This window comes from Bactrocera oleae, chromosome 6, assembly GCF_042242935.1.
Source record: "Bactrocera oleae isolate idBacOlea1 chromosome 6, idBacOlea1, whole genome shotgun sequence".
Taxonomy (NCBI): Eukaryota; Metazoa; Arthropoda; class Insecta; order Diptera; family Tephritidae; genus Bactrocera; species Bactrocera oleae.
The window spans coordinates 65,144,328-65,162,201 of record NC_091540.1 but is presented as its reverse complement, the minus strand read 5'-3'; the positions used below and the strand labels follow the sequence as shown (position 1 = coordinate 65,162,201).

The following is a 17,874-nucleotide window of genomic DNA, read 5'->3' as shown; positions in this document are numbered from 1 at the left end:
ACATGCGTACTTATGCTTATATTTGCCTACCTAAAACTATCTGTTGTTCGACGGTCGGTTTGTTTTGAGTGTGTTTTCTGTTTGTTTTTATTTTGTTTCGCTTTTATCTGCATTTCTGTTACTAAAAACACATTTATACTTCCTTGAGTGATTACATATTTTTTTGTGGAGTCCAGGTAACCTAGCAGTAAATTGAATAAGTTCTCAAACTATTAGTTAACTTAACTTGAATTAAATTAATTCAATAATGATTTAAAAAAATTAAGAATGGAATAGTTATGCCTAAAGTGCTTATACTCTGAACTAACCTGGAAACTGCAAATTATCTTATCGACTAAGAACGAGAACACACATAGCTGTCATACAGTTTGACCTAAAGACCATTTTTATTTGTGAAGGGTATTATAGTTTCGAAGTTCCGAAGTTAATTTTTTTTTTCTTAGACTAATAGGTGTTAAGTTCATTAATATAAGCTAATAAGATTAGATACTTGTAATCAAGTACTTCTAGCTGGTTTTATGCCTCTCCATTTTACTACTGGGTATTTTTTTACTACTTTAGTTTGCCAACATACCGGCTTTCTTTCAATTACCAGTGCCCTTTGCCGCCTTAAAATCCAACTCCAAAAAATTTCGAGTATTTTTCCTTTGCAATTTCAAATTTGATATGCTGCTTTGCCGAAATTTGTATTGGTATGTTTATTTATGCGCGTTTTGACGAATAGCAATAACTTCCCAAATGACAAAAACAATGGTAAACAAAAAGAAAGACACGCATACACGTGCAGGCAACCATTATATATACATAAATATATCCATGCAGACGGATATTGCGCGCAACAGCGGCTACAACAACAAAACCAAACAAAAGAGACTTTTTAAATAAGCTGTTAAACCTGCTGCTCCGCTGGATGGCTGGCTGTCTGTCTGTCTTACTGGCTCTTTGCCTGCCCGCTGAAATAGTTGTTACCTCCAGAGGAGAGTTTGTTTGTATGTCGCTTTGTTTGTTTGTATGAGTGTATCTCATAGATACAAATCATGTTTTTGGCTTGTTTTTGTTATTTTGAGTCACTCTGCGTGCCAATAGAGCGCGCTGCGGCTCACCGTTGACTCGCTGGTGAATGTCGTTGGACGATTTGAACGTGCTTGCCAGTAGCTTAGCGTGTTTGGTAACGTTTAGTTGAGCGACAGACGCAAAACTAGTGCAGAATTTAGTTTGCTAACATAACAATAATTAATTGAAAATATTTTTATTTTTTTTTTCTTTACGTTTTTTTGAAAAGTGTTTTATAGACTCAAGAGAGGCTGTGTGAGTGTGTTTATAAAATGTTTAATTTTTAATATAAATTAGTGCTAAAAGTAGTTGTAAATTAAGAAAAGTAATTAAAAATCAAAAAAAAAAAAGAGATAAAAAAATTTTGTTTAAAAATTATATCCTCTAATAATTTATTTAACACCAATTTAATTACAAAAAACACAATCACATTAACACACCATCATTCTCGTTTCACAGATTTATAAATCGTTCCAGTCGTACACCGTCACGTGGTCGCAGCGCCAACAGCGCGCACAGTTCACCACATTCAAGGCGCCGCAACAACCAACACGCCGACACCTCGACATCTTCGTCCTCACCACCAGCCGAATCGTCGCATTGTCAACGCCTAACGGCCGCTACAGCTGGAGACGACTACAGTTTGAGTAACCTTGCGCTGCCACCCGTCAGCCCGAACGCTAGCACCGTTACCATTGAGGATGTAGGCTCGGCCTCCTCTAGCGATCATATTGCCCATATACAATTATCCCCATTAGAAATAATGACCAATTCAGCGACACCAGCAACCGAGCTGCGTCCGCCGGCGAATGGCAGTGCCGCACTCGATGTAGGCGAGGCACATCCCGCCGATACGGAGGTGAATGCGGAAGCCGGTACGGCCAATTTTGGCGTTCAGGTGGCCATTTCAGGTGAGTTGAAAGTGATGGATACTTTTGCTGTTGTTGTTTTGTGTTTCACTATTCTTTAACTATCGTTATGTTATTCGTGCACTCGTTTGTTGCAATGAGTTTCTTCTTTCTTTTTTTTGATGATTTTCATGTGATTTTTTTGCATGGATTTACTTGTTTTGCATCCTAACGGAGTTTTATGAAATAATTTGTGAGATTCGCTGAACTTTTCGTTGTTGCTTTAATGCTCAGCTTAATTGTTATTGTTGTTTTTTCTTTTCATAAACTTGTTGCATGATTTTTATAAACTTGAAGAGATTCGGGAATTTCTTATATATTTTCTGATGAAATTTCTTTAGTTTCTTTGTTTGCAATACTTTTAGTTTTTCCTCTTTTTATTTTGATTTCATATATAATATTCAAATAAGATAAGGCTGATTATATAATATATTATCTGTAATGTGAAGAAATCTTGCCTTATATTTTATTTAAAAAAAAACAAAGATAGGTTTGCTTTTTGGTTTTGTTCTACTAGTTCTCTCACAACAACGGAACAAGAGCATTATTAAAATTTCAATTAATAAATTGTGTTCTCGATATCAGTCTTATATTTACTCTCTTTGATTATTCAACAATGAAATTCCTTATATGTCGATTGCCCAGCATAATCCAGCCAACTTCCGCTAACTTTTGATATCATCACGAACTTTATTGTTTTATTTTGAACCATCTGGACCCTGGATTACACTGTTGTAAGATTGGAACTATGACCTATGACATTTTAGCTTAATACATATAGGATTAAACTAAATAACTCTTAAATCAAATTATGGTGGATAAAAACCTCTACCAAGAATAGAAACAGAACCGCAAAGCAATTTAGACACATTAATAGTTTTCGCGAGATTATTAAATATTTTTCCGTAGAGCTCATCTACAATATCGAAAATCAATTTTTTTAATAGAAATAGTTCTTAAAAATATATAAACGCTTTTCCAAACACACTCAAAGTGTAGAGCGGTAGTCGCTTATTTAATCGTTTTCTTTATTAAAGCTTTATTGACTTAACTAGACCCTTTATAAAAAAAAAATTCTTCAAGCCAAAATATTAACTGTCAGAGAAGTTAATTTTTGCCACCCAGTGTCACCGAGTTGATTGATTTATAACTTATTTTTTGCAAACTCATGCTCTATTATGTTATACACGCTTTGTTTGATTTTTATTTTTACAATTCAATTCGAACTGACAGCTGTCAAATTCCACTGAAATCAAAGTATGCATACTTTGTAAATTGATATTAAATTGATATTTGAGGTTAAGTATGTGTTTATTGATGGTTCAATGAACATTAAGTTTTAATGCATATGCAATACTGAGTTACATTATTTTCTTTAGGTTATAGATCAGTAAAATATGCGAAATATTGGTAATGAATAAATGATTATGATTTTGAATACATTTTGCTGTTACGAAAGAAAGCCTATGATTTCCTAAGCAATACTTTAGTCTCATGAAATCAGCTGATCTTAAAAATCTCAGCTGATTAATCCCCGATATGTATTATTTATCTTAGAAATAATTTAAATCTCCTTTTACGGAGTAGACATCCCAGAGTTGGTAAAGTTTTGACTTGCTAGAAATTTACATCTGGTTTCAGATTACTTTTTCTTTAGTCAATCTACTGTTTACGATTTACAAAAAAATATCGAATTGCCCACCATAATTAAGTTCTTGTACGGAAAGTTTTTTTTATTTGTGAAGGGTGTTGTAGCTTTGTTGCAACCGAATTTAACGTAATTTCTGTTTTTTTTTGAGAGATTTTTTTTAGACTAAATAGTAATAAAATATATGAAATAAAATACAACTCTATAAATAACCGTGCAACCGGGCAAAAATTAAAATGCTAAATAGGAACGTCACAAAAGATCGGACCAATGTGAGATAATCCAAAAGTGAACAGCTGGTTGACCAAGTGGCGGAATCATTGTGCTCAAACAAAACCAAACACCATAATAAACACAAATTACTTCGTTTCAAATTGAGTTGTGTTGTCTACTCTTCCTCGGATTAAGGCCCAGAGGCCATTGTTGTACCGGTTACTTTGTTATTATTTTGTATTAGGTTTTTTTTTTTTAATATGCCAGAGACAGAGTAGCAGCAGGAGCGGTGCTGGCCGCACTTGCCTGAGGTGTGTGTTACTACTTCGCTAACATAAATAAATACCTACATACATACTCTTATCAATTGATATGCTTGTAACTATTTAGTTGGCTGTTGGCTGTAAGTAGCTTGCCACAGAAAAGTGTGAAGTCAACAAACGCTTTTGGGTGATTTTAACAAATTATAACGGCTCTCTACTCTCATAGTCTATATTTAGCGAGTTTGTGTGTGTGCGTTTGTTTAGCCGAGACTGGAGCCAACTGCGACTGGAGAAATTTCATTTTTTTTTTTGTTGTTATTCACTTGTTGTTACTTTACTTAAAAGTGGCCCGCAGCTGGCACAACTTTTTTTTTGTTTGTTTTTTTTTACTATTGCTTACTCGTATGTATTTCCAATTGATTTACTATTGTCATTAATTTTATTTTTATTTAAATACATTTCACTTTTTTGTTGTTCGCCCTGAAAGCTCCACACATGTTTTCTAATTCATTTTATTGATGCATAAAATTTACATACAAACAAAACAATTGGTTGCAACTGTCACCAGCTGACAATTGTTTGGCCTATGTGCATATGTATTTGTATAGTGATCAGAGTGCAAGTTTTCAAGCTCTGCTTTCTACTATGCATCTTCTTGACCCGCACTCAAGCTCATACCAATAAATTAATGCATTTATCCGTACTTTTGAGATTATTGGTGCTTCAAAATATTGCCGAAGAAACATACGAATACAGTTGGTACTTGGTCAAAAAAACCATACATGAAAAAATATAATATGAATTCAACCGCTTTGGAAGCTTTCAGATTGTGCGAAAGCTTTCAAATTGCTTAAAAGCTTTCAAATCTTTCCAAGATATTCAAATCAGCATCAGTGCTGATGAATTACTCGAAAAAATATAAAAGAGTAAGGATTTTTAGTTTTGTATACAGAAAATCTCAAGCAAGATTTTAGACTTGCGATGTCAGTACTTATTTCTTTTCACTTACAGCTTTATATGCTTTGGAAGATTATTTTAGCGCAGATGTTATCTAGACACTTTAGAACTTAATGTTTAAAATATTTATTTTGTAAAAAAACCCAAAAAAAAAATAATAATTAATCGACTTAATCAATTTTAAATGAACTTTCTTTCCTATATGTATCCAACAATTCTCGTATATTTCTCTTTATTGAAAAATTATTTTTCAAAAAAAATATCGGTATTTTAGTCTACACAATGATGTGTTTTCTGCACTGTAGCTTTGTTTAGATTTTCACAAATTTCGATTACAGTATATATATTGCCGATTTTTGATACACTCAATTATCGATTTTTAATTATCGATATATATCACTAAAATCAATTCAAAATTCAATATTTAAAAGTGCTGTATTAGCAATAAAATGTCGATAACTTTAATGATTGAGCCAAAAATATCATATTGGAAAAAATCGGTATCGATACTTGTATTTTAGGTTAAAAAAAATTAATATCGAGCAAATAGCTAGATTATGTTTAAAATATTATATATCAATATTAAACTAAAATTTATTTTAGTTATGATTCAGTAATATCATATTGGAAATAATTCTGTATCCATGCTGATATTTTAGGTCCCAAAATAAGAAAGAATGAATATAAGAGGCACTGTATTCAAAATACCAATTACTTTTAATTCAATACAGTGGTTTTAAGAATGTTCTTCTCCACAAGCAATTATATTTTTTTGTTAATTTTTTTACTATCGCTGCTTAAAAGAGCTCGTAGGTTAGTAGATCGTTAAATATAGTTTTCTTTGGTATACTTTACAACATTACTTTTCCGCTTAATTTCTTTGCAAATAAGTGTTACTCAGTTAGTTGCTTGCAGCTTCTTTTTGTTTTGTTGAAAAACCGAAATTTGGAAAATATTTATAATATGATCTTCGTTAATTATCTCTTCACTGAATTCCGCTCGCCATTTTTTTTAGGAAATTTGCAAATTAACTATATACCCTTCAGCTTTATCTGTAAACGCTTGTAAATTATTCGACAAATATTTTAGCTAATTATACATAATGCCATTTACTATAGCGTTCATTGATTGACTTTTTTTGCTTAATTAAATATTAAATATGTTACTTGGAATTGTTCTTAACAAAGAAGCTCTAACCTCAATAGCATCTCTTTTTTAAATTCAAAAATAAAGTTTCTGAAACTATAGATTCAGTCATAAACTCCCAACATAAGTTTTGTTGTGGAAGACTTTTGACTGAAATTCATTGAATCCAAACCTTTAGCTAGATCAAAATTTTGAAAGTTTGACTTCACTGATATAATTCGCTAATAAACAGAACTCCCAAAATCACCAGTCAGCCTTATGTGATGAGAGAACCATAACATGTCCTTAGATAGAAAAAGTAATTCAATCGAAATCCTGGTATGTATGTCTTCACAAAAAATGTCCACAATTTCTTCGGGCTTGCGATATTTTCAGTTCAAGCAAAGCACTAAATTTATGGTGTAACAGCCATGTCGAGGGCACAATAGTCCATAGGTCGCGGCGCATTCCTCTATTCAATCTATTGAATGCTATTTTTTGGGAATTAAAATTAAATTAGTGTATCGATTGTTTTAAAATTTCTCCGACGGCATTAAAAAATATCCCTTATTCAGTGTTGCAATGATTCCGGCCTTCTCCGTGCCTGAAATCTGAAAAAAAAATTGGCGTTCTTAAAAAATGTTGAAATATTGAATGCCAAAAACTTGGCTTGCCAAAATTCGATTTTTGATCAGATCAAAAAACTGCTAAGACATTGTATAGACAACTATATATGGATAATGCAGAAAATTTTGATAGTGATCGGATCATTGGCTTCCGAGTAATCACTAAAGCAATTTGAAAAAGCTTTCTCCACAAAAAAGGCTTTAAAGATAAACTGATAGAGCTGATTAAACTGCGCGGCTACAATTTAGAAGCCTATAACTAAAAAAATGTTTGAAATATGCATTTAAAATTTTAAAGGGTTATTTTTAATGGTATAGCCTATCAATCGCACTAAGTGTGCTACATAATATATTTTACATTTATACCGTTATATAATATTTTTGTGATTGATATTTGCTAAAGGCAGCTATATGAAGCGAAATTTAAACTTATCTCTCATGATTCCATTCTTGTGTTACATATATTTATACTTAGAATTTATTACTTTTCCATAAATTGTTTTCTAAAAACTTCGAAAATTTTCGAATTTTATGAGATTCCACCAATTGCACACAATATTTCACATTTACCGCAATTTAACTGTATTTCTCTATTCTATACATTTAATATTCTCTGCACTGCTCTCTAACTTGGACTTCTCTATTGATTTGCCACATAATGTCATACCACGCAATGCTATGCCATGTCATGCTATGCTATGTTACGTCACGCACCCACATACATATGTACTCACAGCGGCGGAAGCTTTGCGCCAACGCAAATACGATGTCCATACACATAAATCTCCACATAAAAATCCTTCCAAAACTAGCACACGAACCATTACGACTAACAGCACCACGCCCACAATTACAAGTGTCAACGTTACGAATAGGTCGACCACAACAATTGTAAAACAGCGTGACCAACAACAACCCCTTCAATACAACAATAAAAGCAACCACAATAGCAACAATGCTATACATAACAGTAATTGTTGCCACAACAGTTACGCCATGCCTACTGAAACGTTTTTGCTTAAACAAAAAGCGGCAATGCTCGCCGCAAGCAGCGCCAACACCAACAGCAACACAAGCGCCACAGTTGTTGTGAGAAAGAAACCGTTATCGCCGTTACAAATCATTGCATTGCCACACAATGCAACCCTGGCAACACCATCTCCAAACGGAACAGCTACAGAGACAACAGCGATAACAGCAACAACAGCGCATCAGCTGAGTCACCAACTTAACGCGCAACAACATCCAACAGATGTTGGTATCCACCGGCAACAACAACTACAACATACAGGACATATTACACAAACGCTACAACGGCGTCCAAGTCCACTTTTAGGCGCACCACTCTCACCCTACGCTATAGCGCGCTCACCGTTGTCGCCATGCGCGTCACCACATTATGTGCGTCCGACAAAAGCGTCGCGTTTGCGGGCAGCCGCCTTGGGTGAGTTGACCCCCCCGAACCATGCAAATAGTGTTGCCCCGTGCTCGTATAGTTGAGTTTATATATGTAAATAAGTGGTAGCATACATTTAGGTGTAGCGGACAAAGTATGCTTTCATAGTGCTCATAACTCATAAATGACTCACAACGCCTGTAAATATGCTTTGCCTATGCGTATTGCGAAATTAACACTCATCTCGCAAGTTATTCACCCCTAATATATACATACATACATACATATTTAACCATCAGTGACCTATTGATTACGCCCTGGTACAGCAATAACAAAAATAACAATACGTTTAAGAAACCATTGTAAGCGTCTAACATTAGTCTTCGTGGAATTATAACAACCAAAAAATTCGTGACCATTGTGCTAATCAACCTCTACCAGGCAATAAACCATTAATCATAATTGTCGTAAAGCGCGTGTAACATAACAGCTTAACCCCACAGCTTTTGAATTATAACTTATTTTCTACTCTATCCCATAAATATAAGCATGTTTGAGCTTAATTCGACGCTACTAACCAACCAACACACCACCCTCTTCCATTCCTTTCTCTCTCTCTTTCTCTTTATGTCGAACAGATAAGAAAAAGTGCGAAGACGAAACAATTCAGCGTCCACGCTCTCCATGCTATGGTTCTCCCCTAACATCACCGCGTCCAGCAGCATCACCAAAACATCAATCGCCGCGTCTTTCGACAAGCTCATCATCCGACAATCCACGTCCGAACACAGCCGAATCTGAAAGTGATACAAAATTGGCACAGCACTCATCTCTTACAGTAAAACCACGTCTCACATCAACCTCCTCGAATGAGTCACCAACCACCAACAAGAAGCTGATACCCTCAGTTTCTGTATCGGTTAAACAGAATCTCAGCGAATTGCAATTTAATGGTGGTCCTACAAAAACGAGCAATTCGAAATTGAAGAAACCACGCACCACTGCAACTCTCACACCATCAACTGAGTGTACTGCCAAATTTACACGCTCGGCAGGTCGCTTGTCAACGGCTGAAGAATCAGATACGCATGCGCTGGCGAAGGCGACAACAAAACCGTTGCCGCGTCCACGTATATCCAGCACCATAAAATCGAGTAAATCGAAATCTACAAATGATCTGAAACCGGCGAGCAGCGATAGCTCGCCCGGCAAAACAGAGCTGAGCCCGGTTAATGGTGTAACTGTGAGTAGTTATTGTAATCTATATTATATTTTTTTTTAAATAAATTTTTACCGTTATTATTTTTCTTGCAGCCTGTTGGTCCCTTGGAGGATCGCGATAAATCATCGAAACGCAAATCGAATTTGAATCGTTCGCTCAACGAAGAGGCCACCGTCGATAGTGGTGAGTTGCTGTGTACGATGCAGTTATTTATTTCATATATGTATTAAATCGGATGAAATGAAATTATATCATTTTCATCTTTTCTTATAGTAATCAATCTGAAATATCTGCTGCTAACCGCAAAAATAAGGAAAAATAAGCTATTTTTAAGTATGTATTGACACATAGCGTTTGCAAAGTATTCTTCACTCAGCCAACACAACAAACAATTGCAGAAATCTCTTACGTACAAAATGCGAAGTAAACCAACACACGACTTGCAAACAAGATTTTTCAGCAAAAGTAGTTTTTTTTTCAAAAGATGTGGTGTCTTATAAACACCAGCAGGATCTAATTTACCTATCCAGAAGCTTACTAATCTGGAATTCTTTATAGATCCAATGTACTCATCAATAGTTTATAGCTGCGAAAGTGTTGCATTACGTTACCACTGCGTATTTATTATATTTTAGTCCTTAATTGACATGTCAGAGACTTGAAAATGTTTTTCGAATCTATAAAAGTTGACATCTATTCGAAATTCTCAACTTTTCTTGTTACTCCTGAACTGAGTGTTAAAAAACTGAGGAACTCATTCGTCCATTATTCGATTTGATTACCTCATGCAGGTGCCGCTTTGAAAATGCCGCTGGAAAGTTAGATCCGTTATAAATCCACGTTTTCATTTACTTCGTAGAAATGCATATATATATGCTATAAGTATATTTTCGTGCTTTTTAATTACTACAAATCTCAACGTGACACTATAATGCCTAAATAAATCAGGCCTTTATTATATGTCTAATATTAACTCGAAGATTTTTCCAGAAAGGATTGAAAGATAAAAATTGTTTGCGCGTCCAGTTTTTATCAATTAGTAATGCTTAAGTCATGATCACAAATTATGATTATCATACTCTCAAATACTCCCAAAGCCGCCTAGTAAGTTTCTGTATATGAGGTTCTTTATTGTGGGAACAGAAGATATACCAAATATATGACTTAGGCACCCCCATCATAAAATATATCATACATCGCTATGTTGTATTTTAACCAAAAAAATTTAACGTAGAATAATCAATTGTGAAAATTACAACTATTGAAGACCATTTTTAGATTTCTCTCAAAGAAAAAAAATTCAAAAAGTCTATCACTTCGAACAAAAAATTTCCACTTGATGTTGATGATTAGGTCCGATCTCTCTATTATACTAAAAAAATACGAAATAGGTGGTCATACCGTATAATTGAACATGCTAGCTGGGCAGTGAAGCCAATGTTGCTTTCCAAATCGATATCTTATTGATAGAATCTATTATAGTCTAACAGATAACACATTTATTTCTCCAAAATCTGAAAATTGAGTAAATATAGTGTCGTTCCCATGGCAGTTAGGTCTAAGTAACCGGAACGAATTTTGTACGGCCATGAACTGTTAACATGACAGCATTTCTTCAAAAAAATGTTGTGGAAAGTTTTCTACCGCTACAAAAATAACAATATAAATAGAAGTTAGGTATTTTTTTAGTTGAGAAATTAAGTTGAATGATTCGCTACAAAAATAATTGTCTTGCGTTCATTGACATATAAAAATAGCTATTCGCTTGAATATAGGCCTTATTACATATATTTTTTAACATATAAATAAGCTCTATGATCGCTATTTAACTGTCTAATGATGTCAATGACCCATATTATTATTTTTTATTATTATTATTATTATTCTTTTCGAGTGCTTATGCACTTAACAGGTGTGAATGAGCCACCCTTAATTTCTAAATTGACTTCACTTTAGAAAATTATATAAGAACCATAATTTTATCCGTGTAAACTATAATAGGCGGCTTCTCTTATGTAACGAATACATAGAAATTCCATGACATGGCACGCAAAAAATCCATCATAGTTCATTATTCTATATAGAAAATAATTGCGTTGCCGCCTGTCAACTAATAACTGCCGATGATGTTGATAATTATTATGCCGCTGTCGCTGTCTGACTGGCTGTGTGGCTCAAACGCAGTCAACTAACAACGCATTGGTCTTGGTTCAATAATTCCAAGCGCACAACTGGCACATTCCACATTAGGCCAATGCCATTTTCACACCCTTTGCGCCACCAGCAAGCAACCCCACCATGAACTCTTGCGCCCACAAGCATACATATGTATGAGAAAATATGCCTCGCCAAATTACCATAAAAAGCTCAACAATTTTCCTATGAATAATTTCGTTCGATATGCCCACATATGTATGTATGTATATATCTACACCCGTGGGTACATATGTGGCGCTTACGTACATACTTAATAATTATATTGCTGCTATGCGTGCAACATTTTAGATATAATAGCTTAGTGGTTGGTAATCGCAGAATTTATGTGTCAATACGCTTCGGTACGCACGGCAATTTTTCACGTCTACGGCAAATTCTCCATTAAAAATTTATTCTGTCTGCGCGTGTTGTGTAAAAGCGCCGCCTTAACGCGTCGCGCACAAAAATATGCTACAATTAAATAGAGCTGAAAAATATGTGAAACATTTGCATTTGCGCACATTTATCCTGTGTCAATCCTGTGATCGCTTCTCGGTACTAACACGTGTCACTTGTGTTGAATATGTTGTGCTTTGTAACGGTTTGGCATGTGAGTTTGCATAGAGAATACTAAATTGCTTTTTGATTGCATAATTTTTGTTGAAGCTCAACGGTTATGTGTGATTATTCGTTATGTTTTTGAAATGTAATTCAATTCTAACCTCAACTCGACACTCATAATCTAATACCAAACAGTGTTTTTATTCATTATTTAATTATTTTTATTTATTATATAAATTGGTCAGCATTGCGCTAAGGCCGGTAGAGAGTGAAGAAGTAACTGAAATGAAGACATGGCGACGTCGCTGATCCTTGAGCAGAGTTGAGAGAGAGAGAGAATTCCCGTAAGGAATTTTTGACATTTTCTACTAAAAATTTCGGAGTAACTGCGAAAATCTCACTTGTGCGCTCTCATTCAAAATACGCGCCCACTTCAACAACTTAGCAATGCTGATCTTAATGTTAACTATTTGTAATTTTCCTTGCTACCACCGCACTTTCTAAACAAATACCTTGCTCTTTCAGATGACTCCTTAGCAGCGCGTCGTCGTCGTCGCCGCGAGCTCGGCATGGTGCGTCAACTCGTGCCACCCGATGATCCAGTACTACGTGAAATGCTATCACCACGTCAAAACAAAACCGACACGTCAGCCAAAAATTTAACGAGCAACAAATCGCCTCACAGCGAATTGGCCTATCACATGGAGATCGCGCGTCGCGGTTGGGATCTAGTCAATCCGAGCGTAAGCAATCGTGCGCGTTCCGAAACAACAAGCCCAAAATATGATCTACACGCATGTGAAAGCTTAATAAGAGAGAGACCAAGTAGCAATCGTTTAGCACGTCGCAGCGATACATTGCATCTGGGCGAATTACGCAAGTTGCGTTCGAACGATGTTAATCGGAAGATGAACGAGCGTACAAAAACCGATTTGGCCGAGATTAAAAAGATTGCCGAACAGGCAAATGTCGAAATGGCTATGATGGCTTCGGGTATCGCAGCTGAATTAGCCGCACAGGCTGTACGTGGTGGTGAGGATTATATCAGTAATGATACGGTGGCCAGAGATAGCAACGAGTGTATTGTTGAATTGGCTACGCCGGCACGTTACGGTATTGGTAGTCGTCTACCACCGCCAGCACCATCATACACGGAATTAGAGGTGGCCGCCGAGGCGAAGGAGCGTGATCCGTCACCAGCCAAACATGCCACATTTGTGCAGGAAGAACGCATCTATTATGAACCGGAAGCTGACGAGCAGTTGGCTAAAACCGTCTCGAATACGACAATGTCTGGCGGCATATTGCGGCAGCGTATATTGAAAGCGCGTAGCATGGAACGTGATGCTGGTCACGAACAGCCGAAACTATCACCGATATTACGGCGCAGAAGCACAGATGATCCCACATATATACCGGTGCCGACAAGCGCAAGCGTGCACACGACGTCGCCATCCACATCGACACACAACCACATTGTTTCGATACTCAAGAAGAAAGATCATATTGCGGGCGAGTCCAGTTCAGCTTCGAGTAATGCTTCGCCGGTGACATTTTCGGCAAATGTAGTCGATACACCGACTTCGAAACAAAAACGTGCTGGCATACTTAAGAAACGTTCAAGTCTGGACGAGTCACGCTATTACTCGCGCTCACATTCGCCCGATGAGCGCAGCATACTTATTAAATCGGCGCGTCGTAATTCATTAGAGGAGACGGCCGGCTTACAGCAACAGCAACAACATGGCATACTCAAACAGAGCAGCTATGAGAGTAGCAAAAGTGATGGTTGCCCCTCCGCTACTGAACCACATCCACATGGTATATTGAAGAAGAAAGATTCTACCTCGACACCTTCCGATGGTGGCACACATGCGCCAAAACATGTCTCGATCTCACAAGCTGTGAAAATGGCCGCGGCCGAATTGGGTCGCGAAACAGCCGATACGCAAGCGGTAGCTGGCGAACACGATGAGAGCGGCTACACGCCCAACAATGATGAATATGAAATCCGCCCAATACTCAAATTGGAGAGTGTATCCAGCGATGATGCTATGCGTCCACCTAAACCGATATTGAAGAAGAAGTCGTCTGGTGATTCGGACGAATACGAAATACGTCCCATATTAAAGACATCGCGTAAGAGCAGCCGTGAGGAGTTCGATTTGGGCGGCTCAATCAGCGAAGATGGCCGTCATTATAGCGAACCGCCACCACCGATTGTACGTCCGATTCTAAAGACTGATTCACCATCGAAACGACGTTCACTAGGTGGTGAAGAGCTGGAACCAGATGTTTTCAGCGCTGAACAAGTCAGTGGCCAATCACCAAGTTTACTTAAACGGCGTACACGCTCTTTGGAACGTCAAGAAGCGCCCGTGGTGGATTTGGCAGCCGCATTGAATGCCATTGCCACATCACAAGCCGCACCATTGGAGTTTGTGTCCACACCGATCACAACTGGTGGCAGCATTTCCGTTGCAGAGCGTATAAAAAATATGGAAATGTTTCTTAGCAGTAACGGTACTTCACCGTCTACACCAGCAGATACCAACAGTAGTTGGGAATCGCCTTTGCAGTCCGGCGTTACTCCGAAACTGTTCAAACCGAGCGCCATACGTCGCGACATGTACCGCGATCGCTACAAGACGCAACCAATAACGAACGATGAAAAATTACTGTAAGTACAATCACAACTTTCTTTTGTAATTCTAAGTGTAAAATAATGATTTTGAATTATTTGGGGCTCATAATGAATTCTTATAATTTTTTTTTGATCTCTTTATTAATTTGCTCTTATGAGGTAAGAAGTTAGACAAAGTTCTGATGAACCTTATTCATATTGTTTCGAAATAAAAGTATTGTTGAAAAAAATATTCGTTCGTATGGGAAAGTTAGGTTAGACTCGACATACAAATTTAAGTAAGATGTTCTTGGAATGAAGTAACGTCATTCGATTTTTATAGTGTAAAAGTTGGTCATAGCTTTGTACAGCTATATCAATCACTACGAAGAGTGCAGTTGAGTATTTCCACTATTGTTGCTATTTGTTGATAATGAACATTGTTGCGTTGTAAGTCTAATGTTCATAAGACGAGATCTCTCGAATAAAACCTTTAATACTTAGTCTACACTTTAATAAAATAGTTTTAGGTACGTTTAAAATTCCACTCTAGCCCGCTTTCGGATCCCGAAAAACTTATTTATGACATCTATTTCGGAGAACCAATATTTTTGGAAAGAATTCATCAACTTTTTTAAAGAACAGAAGTAGTTTACTAATTGTTAGACGAATATTTTTTCGTTACAAATAGTTTCATATACAATTTAGAACTACTTCATGTTTTCTTGAACCAATCGGTTGAATAATAAATATGCTATTTTATTATAAATCAGTTTTTTTTGGTAGTTGCCACATTTGTAAAAATCACTTATCAACCAAAAAATCTTTCGTCTTCTTCGCAATTTCTTAAAATACTACAAACTTGTGTGCAAGGAAGTTAGCTGAAAATTGGCAAGTTTCCAGCATTGCTTGTGTCTTCTATTCTTCAAAAAATCGTCTACATATCTTGCGCTCTTGCTGTAGTATGCTCTCTCTAGCTTTATTTCTGATTTCTGTTGCCAGTAAAATATTTGCCGGATTTATTTTTAAATATACTTAAATGGTGAGATTTTCACAGTTACGAATGAGACACAGCTGTCACAGCAATGAATTTCATTTATGTACACTGAAAAAAATGTATGTAGTGAAAAAGTCTATCTGTATATATATATATATTTTTTTTATATACATAAAAGAAATTGAATGAGTGTGCAGGACTATTAAATCTTCGAAAACCATAAACTCTTATTTTCACTCAGAAAATAGAAGACCGCAAGTTCCGCTATGACTCGTAAATAAATGTCAGAACTTCTGACTGCGCTCATTTGTTTTTCCATTATTACGTTTAATTTTGTCAACATATAAATATTGTCAAAATTGCGTCACCAAACACCTTTCGTACACAAAATGCAGCCTTTCTATGAAATTCGCCCATAAATTGACCTCAAAAACATTACTCGCGAAATTTTGCACTTACAAACAGGCATATTAGTCAACGATATTTTTGTTGTTTATGTTTTTTTTTTTGGCCACACACCATTGTTTGCTTTATGAAACCTTCATATTTTCGCAAACAAAACTATTTTGCATAAATACATATTTATAAATATTGGTTGCTAACACCGGTAAGCCAAGTGCATATTACGAAAAAAGTGATAATATCAATAGACTTTTCGAAAAAATTATTCATAAAAAAAAATAAACTGTTTTATTTGCCAAGTGATATAAAAAGTAAAAAAATATTTATGAGTCGGTGTGTCCCCAAGCGGATACAAAAATTCATTATCTCTTGCACACACCCATTTTGTTAAAAAAAAAAAATAATAGCAGAAAAAAGAAATAATAATAGCAAAAATATAATAAAAGTAAAAAAATAATAATAATAAAAACCAATAGCAAAAAATACAATATAAGCAATAACAATAGAAATTGAAGAATAATGAAAAAAGTTGTAAATATTATTTATGTTAAATAATTATTTGGATGTGCCACCACCACCAACGTGAACCACGCCCGTACAAATAGCAATAAAGCGCTGTTGCCAATAAATGGTTTCCCAAAATTTTCTGTTGACAATGCCGGCCCAACTGGCTGTCCAAACAACAAGTGATGCCGGGTTAAAGAAAAAAATTAATTTTATACCATTTTTTTTTACTAACGGTAACTGACGAAATGCTTCTCTATTGAATTAGTAGGCGATTGAGTGATTGCGCGAGTAAGCCGTGTTGTTATTGCTGTTGTTTTATTGACAGCAAAATGCTAATCAAGACAATACGGCATATGGTCGTTTTTTTTCGCTCCAAGTCGAATTTCAATCCCTCATATACACATTGTTATTTTTTTTGTGTTTATTTTTAAATCTACAGTCGAGAAATAGTTGGTGGCGAAACAATGAGGCTGTTGTGGAGGAAAGTTCAAAACTTGTGCATTTGTATGTCGAGACATTCGTGAATGAAAGGAAAATGTCATCAGCGTAAATTAACCAACTGACTAAGTGTGGCGCAACGGTCAGCACTGATGAATACACTGACATAAATACATATGTATTTATAAATATTTTCTATACCTCGTAACAGTGATTGCCTTTCCCTTTTTCCATGCCAACATTTTCCAAAATTTTCTTGCAGCTGTGCAGTCGAAACATATGTACATATATAAGTACATAAAGCTACTATATAGGTATAGGTATACTCATCTGCCATCACCATTTCCATTCGCATTTCTGATATGGTACTGTCACCATCCGCAGCGAGCCTCCGACAACGCTTAAGCAGCTTATTTGTTACCTAATAGTATAACTGCATGGTCAGCTGAGTGTGTGACAGTCTAACTGACTGACTGACTGTCTAATTACTACACGCTGTTCACGGTACTTTTCTTCTCATTTTAGTCTCTCATTTGCCGCACTTGAAACATGGATAGCCCGTCATGCTTTCATTCAAACCATGCCGCTGTGTCAGCGGCTTCTATGTCAAATAGCTGAAACAAGGAAGCAAGTAAATGCCAAGAAATAAAGGTTGTGGAAAATCACAGCAAATAAGTGGCGTATAGATTTTTTGAAAATCTCTTTTTGCACTTATTGCCCAACGCAAGCGCTTATTGCT

The 17,874-nt window shown here is 36.0% G+C and overlaps 1 protein-coding gene across 18 annotated transcripts in view; it reads left to right on the top strand.

Moving 5' to 3' along the window:
* The window catches only part of Svil (Supervillin), a 368,637-nt gene that overhangs the window by 209,330 nt on the left and 141,433 nt on the right, over positions 1 to 17,874 (top strand). For 14 of the 18 annotated variants that reach the window (XM_070111687.1, XM_070111698.1, XM_070111686.1 and 11 more), the window contains 6 exons: positions 1,513 to 1,964; positions 7,530 to 8,237; positions 8,828 to 9,432; positions 9,504 to 9,594; positions 9,685 to 9,744; positions 12,694 to 14,848. In XM_070111687.1, coding sequence (XP_069967788.1) covers positions 1,513 to 1,964; positions 7,530 to 8,237; positions 8,828 to 9,432; positions 9,504 to 9,594; positions 9,685 to 9,744; positions 12,694 to 14,848 — 4,071 coding nt within the window. The remainder of the gene's footprint in view (positions 1 to 1,512; positions 1,965 to 7,529; positions 8,238 to 8,827; positions 9,433 to 9,503; positions 9,595 to 9,684; positions 9,745 to 12,693; positions 14,849 to 17,874) is intronic. The other 4 variants (XM_070111683.1, XM_070111690.1, XM_070111691.1 and 1 more) reach the window with 4 other exon arrangements.